At 55.6% G+C, this 15,566-nt stretch overlaps 1 protein-coding gene across 8 annotated transcripts in view; it reads right to left on the bottom strand.

The window, feature by feature from the left end:
* CNTN2 (contactin 2) overlaps positions 1-14,980 on the bottom strand; it is a 33,168-nt gene extending 18,188 nt beyond the window's left edge. Inside the window, exons 1-8 of one of the 8 annotated variants that reach the window (XM_037824932.1) lie at positions 14,627-14,748; positions 6,095-6,287; positions 5,708-5,804; positions 5,380-5,535; positions 1,463-1,607; positions 1,197-1,372; positions 904-999; positions 247-456 (exon numbers count right to left, since the gene is read on the bottom strand). In XM_037824932.1, coding sequence (XP_037680860.1) covers positions 247-456; positions 904-999; positions 1,197-1,372; positions 1,463-1,607; positions 5,380-5,449 — 697 coding nt within the window. In that variant the 5' untranslated portion in view covers positions 5,450-5,535; positions 5,708-5,804; positions 6,095-6,287; positions 14,627-14,748. Of the gene's footprint in view, positions 1-246; positions 457-903; positions 1,000-1,196; positions 1,373-1,462; positions 1,608-5,379; positions 5,536-5,707; positions 5,805-6,094; positions 7,205-14,626; positions 14,909-14,959 lie in introns of those variants that run through there. The other 7 variants (XM_037824929.1, XM_037824928.1, XM_037824927.1 and 4 more) reach the window with 7 other exon arrangements.
* Positions 14,981-15,566: the final 586 nt, after the last annotated feature.

Genomic DNA, 15,566 nt, shown 5'->3' on the forward strand with positions numbered 1-15,566 from the left:
TCAGAGCTTGCAGCTGGCTGGAGTCTCGGAAAACTCCCTTTCCTTTTTGGGGGCCTGGGGCAAGGGTCTGAGTTCATGCAGTGGACTAGGAAGCAGAATGTGGGGGGACAGTAATTAGATTCGGGGCTCTGAGGCCCTGGACCCTGTGCCCAGCGAGCTGGCCTTCAGGATCTCCAAGAGTTTTTCACAAAGCCGCTGATCTCTCACCCCCTCCTCCCCACAATTCCCACCCCGATCCCTCCTGACCCTCGGCAGCCAGGTTGAGCTGAGCAAACTTGCTGAAGACACTTTTGGTGGAGAAGTCCATGTGGCTGGTGGCCAGGCAGGAGTAGTTGCCCAGGTCTGAGGCATTGGTCCGGGCAATGTACAGGTTCCCTGTGGTCTGGGACACGAAGTGACGCCCGTCCGTTGGGATGAAGTTGGGGAACTCGTTGAGGAGCCAGCGGTAGGACAAACCTAGGACGTGGGGAGTTTGAGGAAACCAGGTGCTGATGGGCTAAGGGGACAACTCTGGCACCCCAATGTGCCAGTGGGCCCTGTCCTGAGAGCTCCCTGTGCTCTGAACTGGGATGGAGGGGAGACCTAGAGGGGAGATACGACTTTATTCTTGCCCTCAGGGAGCTTCAAGTCTGCCGGGGAGCACAGCTCCTGTCGTCAGGGACCTCCCAAGGTGATACAGAGTCACTGTCCTTGCCCCCGGGTATCTCCCAGTGTGAAGGGACAAGCAGAACACACGGCTCAAAAATGACAGACCCACAAAGGAAACACAGCAGTGATTTAAAGTTGGGGACCCAGGGATGGGTGATTGCAAGGGTCACTCATGTTTTATCCTACCCCTCCCCTGCTTTGAGTCCAGAGGCCCTTCCTATGCCCCACCCAACTTGGTCCAGGGTTCTGACTCACCTGGGTAGTGGGCAGGTGGGTTACAGGGCAACATCACCCCCCAGCCTTCAGGAGTTTTCACCGGGTCTCGCTCCTCCTTGGAGAATTCCTGCAGGACTGGAGGTGGAGAGCAGGGGTTTCAGGCAGTCTCCAAGCCTGGGATCCCCCTTCCCAGCTCATCCTATGTAGGAAAGTAGCAGCTGGGTACATTTTGGAGGTGAGGGAAGTCTGGCTTGAGGGTGTCACCTGCCCTTTCTGAAATTTTTTCCCTGACCCCCTCCCCCCAGAGCATCCTGGCTCCCCAGAGGTCTCACAGCCGAAGCGGAGGATGGCCTCCCTGCTGACGACAGTGCCCACTGGGTTGGAGGCCAGGCACTGGTAGATGCCAGCATCCTGTGCCTTGGTGGGGTTCATGATGACGAGGTTGCCCCCCATCAGCTGGTGACGGGAACCTGGTTCCAGCTTCATCTCGGTGCCATTCATCTTCCACCTGCAGCATGGTGGGGAGGGGGTTAAGTCCTGCCTGGCTGGGCCCAGCCTGGCAGTGGAGCCGATGTGAGGAAAAGCTGCATGGCCTCACCTGTAGGTGGCCGGGGGGCTGGCCCGGGCACGGCATGCCAGCGTCACCTTCTCCTCTGTGGACTCCTCTGGGAATAGCAGGCCGAGGGGCTGGTCCTCAAATACAGGCCCAAAGGTGGCCGGGGGTGTCTGCGCTGAGCTCCAAGCTGCAGACAAGAGACACAGCGGAGGCCTCAGGACCTGGGGGCCGGGTGGTGCCTGACCTCTAGGGCCATGCTGTCAAACGGAACTTTCTGTGATAATGGAAATGGTCTGTATTCTGCATTGTCCAACACGGGAGCCACTAGCCACACCTGGCTATCAAGCACTTGAAATGTGGCTGGTGTGGGCGAGGAACTGGATTCTGTGTATTATTTTATTTTAATTAATTAAAATGGAATTTTAAATAAGACTGGACAGGCCCCGTTTGGTCCAGTTAGTTTGGTGGCATTGTGCCCCTGCTGTAAGCTGGCACTGGGATAGAGACTGGGTTTGCAAAAACGAGTAAGACAGAATCCCTCTTCCTCAAGGAGCTTGTAGTCCAGGGAGGGAGTCAGAAAACTCTCAGTGCAAAGTGGCAAGTGCTGTAATCGAGGCTCAGATTCAAGGTGCGGGGGGCCCTCAGAATGGAAGCAACTGATGTCGTTGAGGGGGCCGCAGAACCTGCAGGGTTTGAGATGGGCCTTGGAAGATGCATCGGAGTCACCAGGCCAGAGAGGGGAAGGGAGGCTGTGTGTCCCCAGGCCTAAGTCCAACAGAAAACACTTGGGCTCTGGGACCAGGCTGGGCCTCTTATCAGCTGTGTGACTTTGGGCACGTTACAGAACCCTTCTGAGCCTCAATATCTTCACCTGTGAAACCGCAGGGGCCATGTGAGAATCCAGCCAGAAGAATGCTGTGGCCCAGGGTATATGCCGGACCCAAGTGGCAGGTGGGGTGCTGAATGAGGGGGTGGGGCAAAGGAGGGCTTTGTGGTGGGTGGATGGTAAGCAAGTTGCTTTGGAGCAGTTTTAGAAAATTCCAGTGTGACAATTCTAGGAAGGGAGGCCCAGCAAAGGGGGAGACTTGCCCACGGTAGGGCAGACAGGCCTACACCTTGGGGCTCCTGTATTTGCTGAACAAATGGCTATCTCATGCCCAAATGGCTCTAGCATGCCTGGCCCACCTCAGGGACAGCCGCTTCTCCATGCGTTGTCGTCCTGCCTCATCAGAGCAAGGGTGGTGGGTGCAGAGGCCCAGAGGGGCAATGTCTCACCCTGGTCCTTCCACGGGTGGGGTTGGGGCAGGCTGTTTCTAACTTGTGGGCCTGGGTCCGCTTTGTCTCTGTGGTGTCCCACGGGAGCCAGGCCACCCTTAATTGGCTCCTACCTCTCAGCCCAGCTGATTTGGGGCCCCTCCTTGGTGGATTGTGGTGGGGAGGGCTCCCCATTATCCAATTAGTGCCTCCTTTCCCAGCACATCCAGCTGTCAGCCCTGTGCCCCGGGTGGGGAGTGAGCCCCCCATGCTGCAGCTGAGGCCCAGCCCTGGCCCCTTGGGAATGGGGGCAGCTGTTATGCAGCTCTCAGAATGAGGAGGAGGCATGGCTCCCAGAAATGGCCTGGTGCAGGGGCCCCCTCCACCCCCTGCCCACCACCCGCCACTATCCCTCTCTGTCGCCCCAGGCCTCGGAGACGGCAGTGACTGCCGCATCATCTCCGCTGGAGAGCCCAGCTTAATCCCAAGTTAATGATGGTGGCAAAGGGTAGAGACCCATGCCCCAGCTGAGACCGCTGGGAGGGGAGGGCTAGGAGGGGCTGCAGAGGCAGCCAGGCTGCAGCTTGCAGAGACTCTGTTGGGGTAGTGGTGGTGGTGGTGGTGATGGTGGTGGGGGTGGTTGAGTGGGCTCAGGACACGCTGATGCTTTAAGACGGCCTTCCTCCTGAAAAAGCCTTCTCTACACTCAGCATATGCACTTTCTCACCCAAATATCCCCATCTACACACCCACACACCTCTCACTCATACACTCTTTCTCACATGCACACACACATACATGCTACCTCTCTATGCTACTTAGGTATCAAGACACACACACTTACATGCACATCCTTTCCCATATACGACCCTACACATATAGCTACAAACGTCCAAATATACTAATTTATATAAACCCACACATCCATGATAATAGCAAGAGATGCTATTGATTATTTACTATTTACCATATACCACACTCCCTAACTGCTTTACAAGATAGATGCTGCCACTTTCTTGTTTTTGTTAACATAGAAACTGAGGCTTAGGTTCAACAAACTGCCCCAAACCAGAGCAAGACAGAGCAGATCTGGGGTATGAACCCTGGCCAATCTTGCTCCCAGCCAGCAGCCCCAACCACATGTCCATGATTCCTGACCTCAGTTTCCCCTGCACAGAGGCCCTGCTCCATTTCAGAGGGGCTGAGTCAAAATCTTTAGGAGTGAAGCCCAGGAATCCCAAAATTTAAAAATGCCTCTTGGGTATTCCAAAGGGCAGCTGAGTATGGAGCCATCGCAGTGGGCTGTGAGGCCTTCTAAATGCGTTCCTTCCCCACCCCCACGAGGCAGCACCCCCGACAAGCAAGGCCCCACTCACACCTCCACCTCTCAGACATCCGCAGAGACACCTGCAGGCACCCACACCTCCTGCCCCAGCTGCACATGCACCCACCTCCACCTGCACCTTCCCTGACGTGCACACGCGCGCGCACACTGCCAGGAGAGCCAGCCCCTCCCTGCTGTCCTGTTCCACATCTCCTCTGATTCCAGCCTGATTCCTGGTCCATCAACTCTGCTCCTCCAAACCACTGCCTTTCCTTGTTTATGGACCCTTCATCAACTGGGGTGCCAGACAATCCAAAGCCACATCCCCAGGGCAGATGAGCAAGGAGAGCCAAGAGCAGAGGCCCCTTCCGTGGGAGGGGCGGGAACAACGGAGGCGGGTTTCCACTCCTGTCTCTAAATCTATGAAAGGCTACAGATCAGGTCCCTGTCCCTGTCCCTCTGGTAGCTCTGAGTCTAACGACCCTGGGGCTGCCCATCCCTTCAGATGGTATGGGTCCAGCACCAAGTTGTCCCTGGGACAGTGGAATGCACCTTTGTCCTCTCTGGGGTGGGATGTCCTGTTCCGCGGTGCAGCTTGGGCCCTGACTGGAGGGCCTGGGACCTGGCTGCCAGGATGTCCTCTCGGCTCTGCCTCACCCCTTTCCCATGCATTGAGTGTTGCCTTGAGAAGCCCTCAGAGTCCCGTGGTCTCTACTTTCGACCCCTCATGTCAGCGGACTCTAGAGCAGCACTGTCCAGTAGAACTTTCCGCAGTGCTGAAAATGGTCTATCATCTGTGCTGTCCACTATGGCTACTGGACACTTGAAATGTGGCTAGGGCAACTGAGGAGTTAATTTTATTTTATTAGAGAAGTTGTAAGTTTACAGAACAATCATGCATAAAATGTAGGATCCCATATAAGGAATAATTTTTTAAATCAAATTAAATTTAAAGAGTCACATGTGGGTATTGGCTGCTGCATTGGACAGCACGGTCTCAGAGACTACAACTCTGTGTTGATGTTGTCTGGAGATCCGCTTGTGCCATAATCTTGCTGTGTGACCCAGGGCAAGCTGTTCTCTCTCTCTGGGTCATTCCTCTTTTCAAAAAGGGAAGACTCAGCTTCTTTCCTCCTCAAAAGGAAGGTAAGAACCAGGAAATGTCTCAGATATATAGTGCTATGGCAATGCTGTCAGTTATTATCACCATAATAATAGCAATGATATAATAATAGCAATGATAGAATAATAGCAATGAATAATAATAGCAATGACACAATAATAGCAATGAATAATAATAATAGCAATGGTATAATAATAGCAGTGATATAATAATATAATCACCCCTGCTGGGCCTCTGTGCCCAGAGGATCCCTCGTACCTGGAGAGGAGAAAAGGGCCGCAGCAGCCAGCAGCAGCAGGAATGGCCTCCTCCTGGTGGGGGTTCCCATGGTGGGCGACCCAGGTGGAGGTGGGGAGCAGAAGAGAGGAGCTTCAACCCACTGTGGGGAGAGTCTGGCCGGAGATGGAGAAGGACCTGGGGGAGGCAGAAGGAGGAGAGTGCTCTGAGCTCTGAGCCCTGGAGCCCCCCTTGCCGCCCCAGGCACATCTGGATGGATAATGCTTTTGCTTGGGGCTGGGGGAGAGGCCGGAATTGCTCAAGCACTAATCCTCCCCCAGGGCCCCAGGGGAAGGGGCTTGGCTATTACCGAGGAGCTCTTCTCCAGACTGAGTGCCTCCTATGGCCGCCTGGGAGTCTGGCTCTGCCCTGAACGCCACCCGTTCCCCGCTCCAGCCAGCAGGGTGCTGCTCAGGAAGTGGAAGTGGTGGTTAATTGGGAGGCAAGAGCCCACCTGCCCGCTCACTCAGTGATGGCTCTTGATGCAGGGTCCAAGGAGCCCAGGACAGTGCAAGGGTTTGGGGAACTGGTAATACTTCCTCTAGCAATTGGGGCAGATTCTCTTCTTACCCACCCCCACCCTCAGGCGCCAGGGTGGGGGGTAATAAGTCCTTCTGGGAGCTGCATTTAAGTCTCCCAGGCCCAGCTTTGTTTCTCTAGCAGTGAGGAGGGGCTCCCAGGTCCCCAGGTAACACACCTGAATACGCTGCAGGATGGAGCCGTGAGCTTGGCCCCGTTGACAGTGCTCCCGACCAGGTAGAGTGAGGGCCTGAAAGAGTTAATGCAGCTCCCAGAGGGGCCTCCCTCTTGCATGGAGATGAGCAAGGACTTGACTCGTACACTTGGTTAAATCCTGGGGTTCTGGAGAACTGTTCATTCCCTGGTTGGGACTAAGAGCAAGTCAGCAGCCGCCTCCCCCCATCAGTCTGAGAAGTGGAGTCAGGGGCAAGGCCAGCCTTTCCATCCGCTTCCCACTCTGGGTGGACTTTCCGAGTCCTGGGAGGAATGTGGCGTCTTCTCCTTTTTTATTTGAGTCTCTGGGCTCCTACCAGCTCCCTCTGAGAGCTGCCACAGGGAGCTAGACAACCCATGGGGATTCTGTTTCTCTGCCCTGCCTAGCCTCTTGGCAGAAACCTAAGAGCAGGGGCTGGGGTCCCAGCTGGGGGACGGAGCCTGGCTGCGTTCTAGCACTAACTTGCCGCGTGATTCCGAGCAAGGCCCGCGCAGCCTCTGGGTCTCGTGTCCTCCTCTGTAATGCGGGTGCTCTCTAAGGGACCTTCCTGTCTGACACTGCGGTCCCAGGAGGCTGAGGGCCTGGGAAAGCTGTCCCCTCAGGAAGGGGGTGGGGAGGGAAGGCTGCAGGTGCCCTGAGACTGGCCCTGGGGCCAGAGCAGTGTCTGAAGACCAAGTGAGACAAGGCTCAGGATCCGCCTTGTCTCACTTCACACTTCACTCCCTTGGAAAGAGAAACCCCAAGTCCTTTAAACCTCAGTGTTTGATCACCATACAGCCTTCTCCTACCTCCTCACAGGCACAGCTGGCACCTGAGGGAGCTGTGGGGGAGGGGGGACGTGACCCCAGGGCCTGTCAGGGAGGATGTGAGCGAGCATAACTAGGAGGAGCCGAGAAGAGTGGGTGTTTGGGTGGGGAGTGCAGGGTGTTTGAGCAGATGGCACTCCTTGCCCCAACTCTAGTCTCATATCTACTTCAATTTGTCAGGAAGGGGGACTTGGGGCCACCGCTCCCCACACGGCCAGGTGCCCCCTGTCCTCACTACCTTCAGTTCCAGATTGGAAACTGGAAGGACAGCATTCCCCACCCCTCGGGCATTCCCCTCTCCTTGGACATTCCCCGGACACACCCAGCACCCCCCTCCCCACCACCTCCATGCCTTTCTCCTGCAACGCCCTTCCTAGGCCACGTGCACTCGTCCCTCCACCCCTGCTCACATGCCATCCTTCCACAAAGCCCTGAAGATGCCCCCCATCTGCATCCAGTTAGAATCCATCTCTGTTCCGGAGTCCAGCCATTAGGAGGCTGTGCGCTCCCCAAGGGCAGAGACTGTGTGTTATTCAGCTTTGTATCACCTGTGCCTGGCAAAGTGCCTGGCACCTAAGAGGTGTGACTTGTAGGTGGCATTTAACTGATTGAGAACAACTGTGATTACATGCCTCCACGAGCCAGTGTACACACACACTTCCACATACTCTCACATACACCCTCTAACACATGCTCTCACACAGGCTCTCATGCACACGTACTCTTACACACTGTCACACATGTACATAATCACACGCACATAGTCACACACAAACACACACTCTCACAGCTCACACATAGGTCTCTAGGGTTAGCAGGCTGTCTGGTTATGGAGAGTCTCAAAAATTAGCCCTCAGATGCTCTACAAATGCCGGGTGTAGCCCTCTTACTAGGGATTCCTTGGGGCTTTGGAACCTGACACACAGGAACTGGGAATCTTGGCTTCATCTCTCAGCTTTGTGAGCTTGGACAAGTTAATTCCCTTGTGGAGCCTCAGTTTTCTCATCTGCAGAGGAGAACCTAATACTTACTTTACAGGGTTGGGCTGAAGGTTAAATGAGGTAATGGAGTGCCCTGCAGTGGTTTTCAAACTGTCTGCTGTGAAGTCTTAGGGGCTGTTTGGAGTGGTTTGGGAGCCATGGTGGGGGTTAGGGGGAGAAGGGAGCTCCAGATCCCCTTTTCCACTCCAGCTGGAACAGTTCCACTTGTATCTGCTTTATTGATCAGAGCTTCCTATGAGGTTCCTTTAAACAAAGGGTCCTGCAGCTCCAAAAAGTCTGAAAACCTCCCCTTTGGCACTAATGTGCCAAGCTCTGGCCAGGTGTCTGGCACAGAGAAAAGGTGCTCAATCATCATTTGTTCCCTGCCCTTTGCCTGCCTGCCGGTCCTGGGAGCTCAGCGCAGGGGGCAGGGGGCTGGCTTGGGGAGGAGCTTGGGCTCAGGGCACTTATCCTGAATGTGCCGGATGATTGTGGAGCACTGGCCAGTGGCTGAAGACGCTGCTGCCCCGCTGCATTGCTGGCGAGAGCAGGGTGCGCATGTTTGCCCATGTCTCTGTGTGCATGTACATGATGTGTCTGGAATCCTCATGGATGTGTGAAGCCTGGGTTTTTTGTCTGTTTCTCTGAATGTGTGGGTGTCTTGTGTCTCTGACATGCATGTGTCCGTGTGCCTGTGGCTGGGTGTGTCTGGCTGGTGTGTGTGTGTGTGTGCCATACCGGCGGCCCTACCTGGAACTGGCTGTGAGAGCTCTGCTCCCCGGATCACTGCCTAGTGGTCAAAATCCATTCTCTAGTGTCATAAATCTTGGGTAATCCAGTCCTACTGCTCATCCTAAACTTCAGTTTAATCTAGAGTTTTGTCAGTCATCTCCCGGCCCCTGAGCTCCTGTTGGGGACCCAGCCCTGCCCTTTAGGGGAGACATGAGGAGGGGAGGGGCAGGATGCGTGACAACTCTTGGGTTTGGCCTTGGGAAGCACTGCAGACTTCAGCGTGATCGGATAGCTATTGAGCTCCACGGAGTGTGTGCAAATGCTTGGAGTCTGGGTTCAAGCCTGGAGCTTATCACCTCCCTTGAGATGAGGTGATGGGTGTCAGGTCCTGCCCTGTGCCCCTGCCACTCCAGTCAGGCAGCCTGCCAGTCCACACGTACAGTCTTTACGGCATTTACTAACTATGTGCCAGGAACTGTGCTAAGTACTGGGGAGACAGTGATGAAGACATTGCCCTCAGGGAGCTCCGGACCAGCCAAACACAGCTCATGGACCAGTTCTCTCCCCATACCATCTGCCCTATGACTTGTTCTAGAATCCCCAGGGTGGAGGAGGCCTTTTTGTCAGGAGCAGGGGTGCAGTGGAGCTATGCCAGCCACAGAGTTGGCCCTGAGAGCCCTGAGCCAAGCCTCGTCCAGCCCAGCTGCCCTGGTGCCGGGTGCAGGCATGGGCTGGCACGGGTGGCAGTGCCTGTCACCATTGGGGGCTGGCCCTGAGAGGCTCAGCACCTGGGGGAATGGGCCACCTGGGGGGTGCAGGGGCACCAGGGGGAATTGGCTCAACTGCTGGGTCCAGGAAACAAAGGGGCTGGGGGACAGCTGGGGGACAGGAGGCTCTGAATTGGGCTTGAACTCACAGCAGGTTTTCTGGGAGGAGGACCCCTGAACAGAGCTAGTCAGAAAATGAAAGATCCCTCTCACCCAAAGGCCACCGCTTGGACACCCAGCTCTTGCCCCTGGATCTGTCCTCCCTGCCCCTAGGAAATAGAGATTTGAGCATCGAATGATTTGGCAACTTGCAGAAGGAAAGGGAGGAGTTTGGAGCCCAGTTACAGGCAGACACTAGGTGATTTATTATCAGCCACCCAAAGTATTGGAGAAGCCCCCCAGGCCCCCCACCTTTGGCCTCCATCCTATAGCACACCATACGAATTAACAGGGCAGGCTCTGGAGTCAACCCTAGTTATTAAGTTCATTACATAACCTCTCTGAGCCTCGCTCCCTCATCTGCAAAATGGGGATAGGAAGAGTAATACCTGTCTCATGGGGCCATTGTGAGGTCAGCAGAGTGCCTGGCCTGTGGTGAGTGCTCAGTAAAGACCAGCTCCTATTATACTTGAAAATACTCACAGCTCTCACGCACAGACCCCAGCACGCTGATGGGTGTCGGCAAACATCAGGCATGTCTGTGAGCCGTGCTTGCTTCCACGCAGCAACCTCATGCTGCCTGTTCTTGCACATGTTTGGGACACTGACAGACTCCCACAGTCTCTTACCCAAGGATACGCCCACACACCCCAGGTGTGGTGGACCCAGGGGCAAGCACAAGCACAGCACCCCAGACAAGGACACAGGAAACACACATTACAGAGTTACAATGGTCACGGAGTTACACCCAGATAATGTGTTCAGGAACATATGAGGCTAGGGGCATACATTCGGACACCCCCAGGCAGCCGCTCCTTCTCAACCCCTGTGTCCTAACCCGTGGGGATGTAAGATGGGAGGGGAGCTCTAACAAAGGAATTGCCATCTGGGATAGGAAACAGGATCACTGTCTTTCAGAAAAGTAGGACCTATCCCCACACCTTCTGGGAGGGCAGAGCTCTGAGGTGGTCTGGGTGGGAACCCTGGGGTGCAGGAGCTGGAAATCCTTAGGGCTGATAGGGGTGGGACAGAGACTGCCGGGGCTGGATGGGGACAGGGCAGCTGTGCAGCTGAGTCCTTCCTCAGGCTTCTTTGTATGTTTTCTCCCTTTCCACCCCTCCCAACCGGCCCCTCGGTTTCTCTACAGGCTCTTTGTATTTGCAGCTGGTTCCCTGAGTCTCCAGCCTTGGCTCTGAAGAGCGCTTTGGCGAGAGCTGTGGCTACAGGCTCACAGGTTTGTGTAAGCTCCCAGCATTGGGCATGGGGGGCTCTGGCCCTCGTGCTCCCGCCTTTCCAGTGGAGAGACCCTTCTAAGAGAGGAGCAGGCAGAAGGGGAGAGCCTTAAGTCCTGTTGGGAGGAAGCCAGGATAAAGAGCACGCCACCTCTAGACCTTAGGTTTTCCTACCTGCTCTCCTTGCTCCCTGCATGATATGGGGCAGAAGTGAGGGCTTTGGGAGTAGGGACGCTATCTGAGGCACCCGGAGCAAGAATTATTGTTTCAACTTGGTTCTGAAGAATCAAATCAAGACGGACAGTCCCTCATGCATTAGCAGAGCAATTTCTGCATGTCCCACCTCCCGGCCCCATCACCGCTTAGAGGGGACTCCCCCTCATTGGGCCGCGTGATCCTGCAAATCTCTTGCAGTCTTGGGGTTTTCCTCTTTCAAGTGACAGGAGGGCTGGTTCAGAGCCAGAGCCTGGTGGGGCACCTTCTGACCTGCTCCTGGCCCCAGACAAACTCCACTTCCCGGGCAGCCCTGCAGGAAGGCTGCTCTCCAGTCAGAGCAGGTGAGGGAACCTCCTAGCGTCTGAGATTAGCAGATACTGAGAGGATGTGGGCTGGGGCTGGAGGAGCCCCAGGCAGGCTTTGTCTGGATGGGTGCCCTGCAGGGCAGGCAGGAATTCCTTCCACATTTTCTAAGTGGTGAACTGAGTAGATCATTAGATGAGAAGGACACTGAGGTGCATTTGGACCTGTGTGTGTCCTGGGAGGGAGCAGGTTCAGGTTTATGGATGAGAGCATCATACACCCCTGCTTCCCTTTGCATCCTCTTTGGAAAATGAGAAAAGTGGGCTAATTTTGTAGCAAGAGAACTTGTTAAATGAAGGAAAGGACTTCTTGACTTTAGGATGGTTACCATCTGGGCACAGAGCTGGCAGAAGTTCCCATGAAGTTTCCAGGTTAGCAACGCCCCCGCCTCCACCCTGCCAACCCCAGGGTTTAGCTTAGATGAGTGGTAGTCAGTTGCCTTGAAGGATGGGAGGTGGCCAGCATGCAGGAGGGAGTGCAAAGGATGCCTGGACTTCTTATGGACTCCGGAGGCACAACCTGTCTTCACCTGAAAGAGGATAGCCCTGAGACTGGAAGAGAGCTGCAAGGTCACCCATCCCAGCCTCTGCCCTCAGGTAGGACTGTCTCTAACCGTGGACCAGACTCCAGTTCTTCACCCCTCCTTTGAGTCATGAAAGGAGGTTGTTCTGCTTCCCATGGGTCATCTTCCTCTCAGCGTCTGCTAACTTTAGTTCCTCCTGCTTTGCCAGCATATTCTTTGCTCTAATTCTTTCCTTCCTGCATATCAACCACCCCTTCCCCAACCCCCTGGTTCTCTCTAGGAATTCCTCCACATATATGAATGCCACCCACACTCAGCCTTAGAGATTGTCCTAGAGGTGCACTTTCTCATCAACATTTGGCCTGCAGAGGTTTCAGGGGGCACATACATCCTTCAAACCACCCGAAATGTATTGCTTCCCTGATGGCCTTAGAGCCAGAGAGGATACCTTGGGGTGTCCCTTCTGTGCCCCCACTCCTGAGGAGTAAGTTTGGTGAGCCAGAAACGATGAGCTATGCCACCATCCTGTTGAGCACACTGCCTCCGAGGCCCGCCCCACCTGTGTCTGTTTGAACACCTGCTGGCAGGGAAGGTGCTAGAATGGAGTTGCGTAAAGAGTGAAATCTGGCAGGGGGTGTGGTATGGGGAGGTTGAGGGCTGAAACTGGAGGAGCACATAACCAGGGAAGGGCTCAGAGGGGTGGGAGCTCTTAAGGGCGGGGGGAGAGGAGGAGAGAGTGTGGGGAGAGCAGGCTCTTGGAGTCTGGGGGCCCACCTCCTTGGGCATTGTGTCTTTCCTTCCCTCCTCACTACATTGAGCACGAGAAGGACAAGTGGTCTCAGAATGAGATAGGTGGACCTTGGGGACTTTGATCTCATGGGCTCAGGGGCCTCCTCCCCATCTGCATCCCTCTTGCTGACTGAGGACTCCGTGGCTCCCACAGGAAATCAGGAAGGACTTTGACCTTGTGGCTAGAGCAGTTGTTGAGCCCTGTCAGTGGTGCTGCAGCCCGGCTGCAAAGGGGTTAACTTGTAGGGCAAGCTGGGGAGGAGCTGAAACGCTGCGGTCTCTAAGGGCTGAACTCCTTTCTCCCAAGGCCAGGAGCCCAGGCACCTGCTCTGACCTCCAGGCCATCTCCCTACCCCGGCCCCAGGAGTCCTGGCCACACCAGCCTCTCCCACAGGCAGCTCACCCTTTGCTGCCCTTCCTTCATCGCGGGTGGTTCACCCGACGGCTCTGAGTAGGACTGGGAAGCAGGGAGACTCCAAGGCTGAAGAGGTCTTCTGTCTGCACAAGCCTGGGAAAGGAGGCTGAACTGGCTGCCCAGAATGAGTTCAGGAGATCACTGATGGACTGGGGGTATTTGGGCTACTCCTCCTCCCACCACCTTTGAGCAGAAGAAAAAGGCTGCTGGCTGGGCTGGGAAGGGAGTTTGGGGCCTTGGGGAGTCAGGCTGAAAGGAAAGGGTGGACCCACAATGGAGAGAAATAAAAGGCCTTGGGAGCCGGAAAACCTACCTTTCTCCAGGGCCCAGGGTCATGGGCAATTGCAATCCCTCACCTCCACCCTCCCCACCCCCGATCTCTCTGTATTCCCAAACCTCCAAACAACCTTGACTGACAGCTTTTCCTCCTGGGACACAGGCCACAGGCTCAGACCCTGATTGTCTAGGACGGAAGGATCCTTGTCCCCATGTGGCACCAGCAAGCTCTCCTTCCTCAGTCACTGTTTCGTCCTAACCCCTTTCCCTGTTCCCAGGCCTGGGAGCCCCTTCTGGAGAAAGTGACAGGCTTCAGCTCTGGACACGAGCTAGGGCTGCTTCCCCTACCTCTTGCCCATTATGGAAACCCCGTGGTGCTGGGCAGGATTGCCATCTCTTTCTAGACACTCCCCCCAACTCAAGTTGTGACCCTTCTCCTCCCCATGTACCCCCTCTGGTCCCAGTCCCTTTCTTTACTGGAACACCAAACTTCCTGCAAATCCTTCCTGCCCTCTGGTGAGGATGAGAGGGGAGGGATTTGAGGAAAAGGTAAGACTGGGGAAGAGGGAAGGCAGAAAAAGGAATTGAAGCCCGCATGGTCCCAGCCTCTGAGCCTTTGGAATGTGACTTGTCTCAGTTTCTCCTCCCTGAGCCCCAGCTCCTGGACTGGCCTTTGCCCAAACTTGGGCTCCGCTCTCTTCTCTCTATCCCAAAGCCCCCCACTTTGTCAAACTGAAAGACTTTGCAAAGAGGTCGTTCTACAGAGGCAGCCCCAGGGTGGCCTCAAGTTGGGGGAGTCAGGCTCCATTCCACTGAGGGACTCTTGGGGCAGCCAGGGCCTGGGGCCTGGCCTTCTTGACTGGTCTGGCCCTGTACTGGTGACCATGGGCAGGCTCAGGAGCTGGCTGCCCTCTTTGCAGGCAGTTGTTGCTGCCAGCTGGCCAGCTCGAATTCCTGGACACGCTGCTGGGGTCCAGCTTTCCGGTCAGGTTGGCCTGTCAGAGACCTCAAGGATGCCACCTACATAGGCAGGGCGGAGGGGAGCCTCTGGGGTCCCATTGACAACCCTGGGGCTGGGGTGAGAAGTCACACTGGCCGCAGCGAGCTGGGTTTTCCGGCCTGTGCCCCCTCCCAAGTTGCAAAGGGGGATATTTCCAGAAACAGAGTGTGGAGTCCCTGCTGATAGGAGCGCTGGGGAAGCCCCTGGTCTGGAGGAGACAAAAGCGGTTGGCACTTACCTGGGGTGCAAGAAGGGTGTTGGCCGGGGCAGGCGGACGCTGCCTGAATCCAGGAGCGGGGCCGGCCCGGCCGCCAGCCCCCTGAGCCGCCCTCCTCCCCGCCCCTGCTCTCTCGGCTCGGCTCAGCCGCTCGCTGTCCTGGTGCGGCGGCGGCGGCAGCGGGTGAGGGCGCGGAGCCACTGCAGCATCTCTGCATCAAGATGTGCTCCTCCCTCTCCCAGGCTCCGCTCACTGGCTGGCTCCGGTCCTCAGCCAACGCTGGGGGGCCCTGGAGATGGCTTCCTTCTGCCCCCCACCCCCACCCCCTTCCTGTCCCCACCCTCCTGGCTTTACCTCATTTGCTGTCATTTAAGGACCACGGAGCGAGCCAGAGTCCCCGCGTCTTCCATAGCGATGGGTAGCGCAGCCGCGGGGCCACTGTCTGACCTGCCCTCCGTGTCCCCGCCCAGCCCAGCCCGGAGCTGCTGGTTTCCCCCAGCCAGAGCTGAGACTCCACCCGCAAAAGGAACTAGAGAGGAGAAGAAAAGAAAGTGGCCTTTGCTTCCCACACCCTGGGGATCCCTGGAGCCAAATTCCTGATTTCCCCCAGAAATTCCCTATAGGGGGAGGGTTCCTAGTCAGAAATCTCCAGAAATTTGCTGTGTGGGGCAAGTGGGATGGATGGGGTGCTTCTGATGCCACCCCTACATCATGTCCATCTTCATTGTATCCCTCACTTACAAAAGTAATGGGCTCTGTGTCAAAATATCCCAACATTAAAGACAATTTAAAAATGGATAGTGAAAGTCCCTTAAAATCTATTCCCCACTACCCTTAACAATTTGGGGTACATGCCTCCAGGTTTATTATTTCCATGTATACAGTTACATGGGCTATTAGTATTATTTTATGAAAATGGGATCACATAATGCATACTGATTGGTAAAATGTTCTAAAACTA

This window comes from Choloepus didactylus, chromosome 2, assembly GCF_015220235.1.
Source record: "Choloepus didactylus isolate mChoDid1 chromosome 2, mChoDid1.pri, whole genome shotgun sequence".
Taxonomy (NCBI): Eukaryota; Metazoa; Chordata; class Mammalia; order Pilosa; family Megalonychidae; genus Choloepus; species Choloepus didactylus.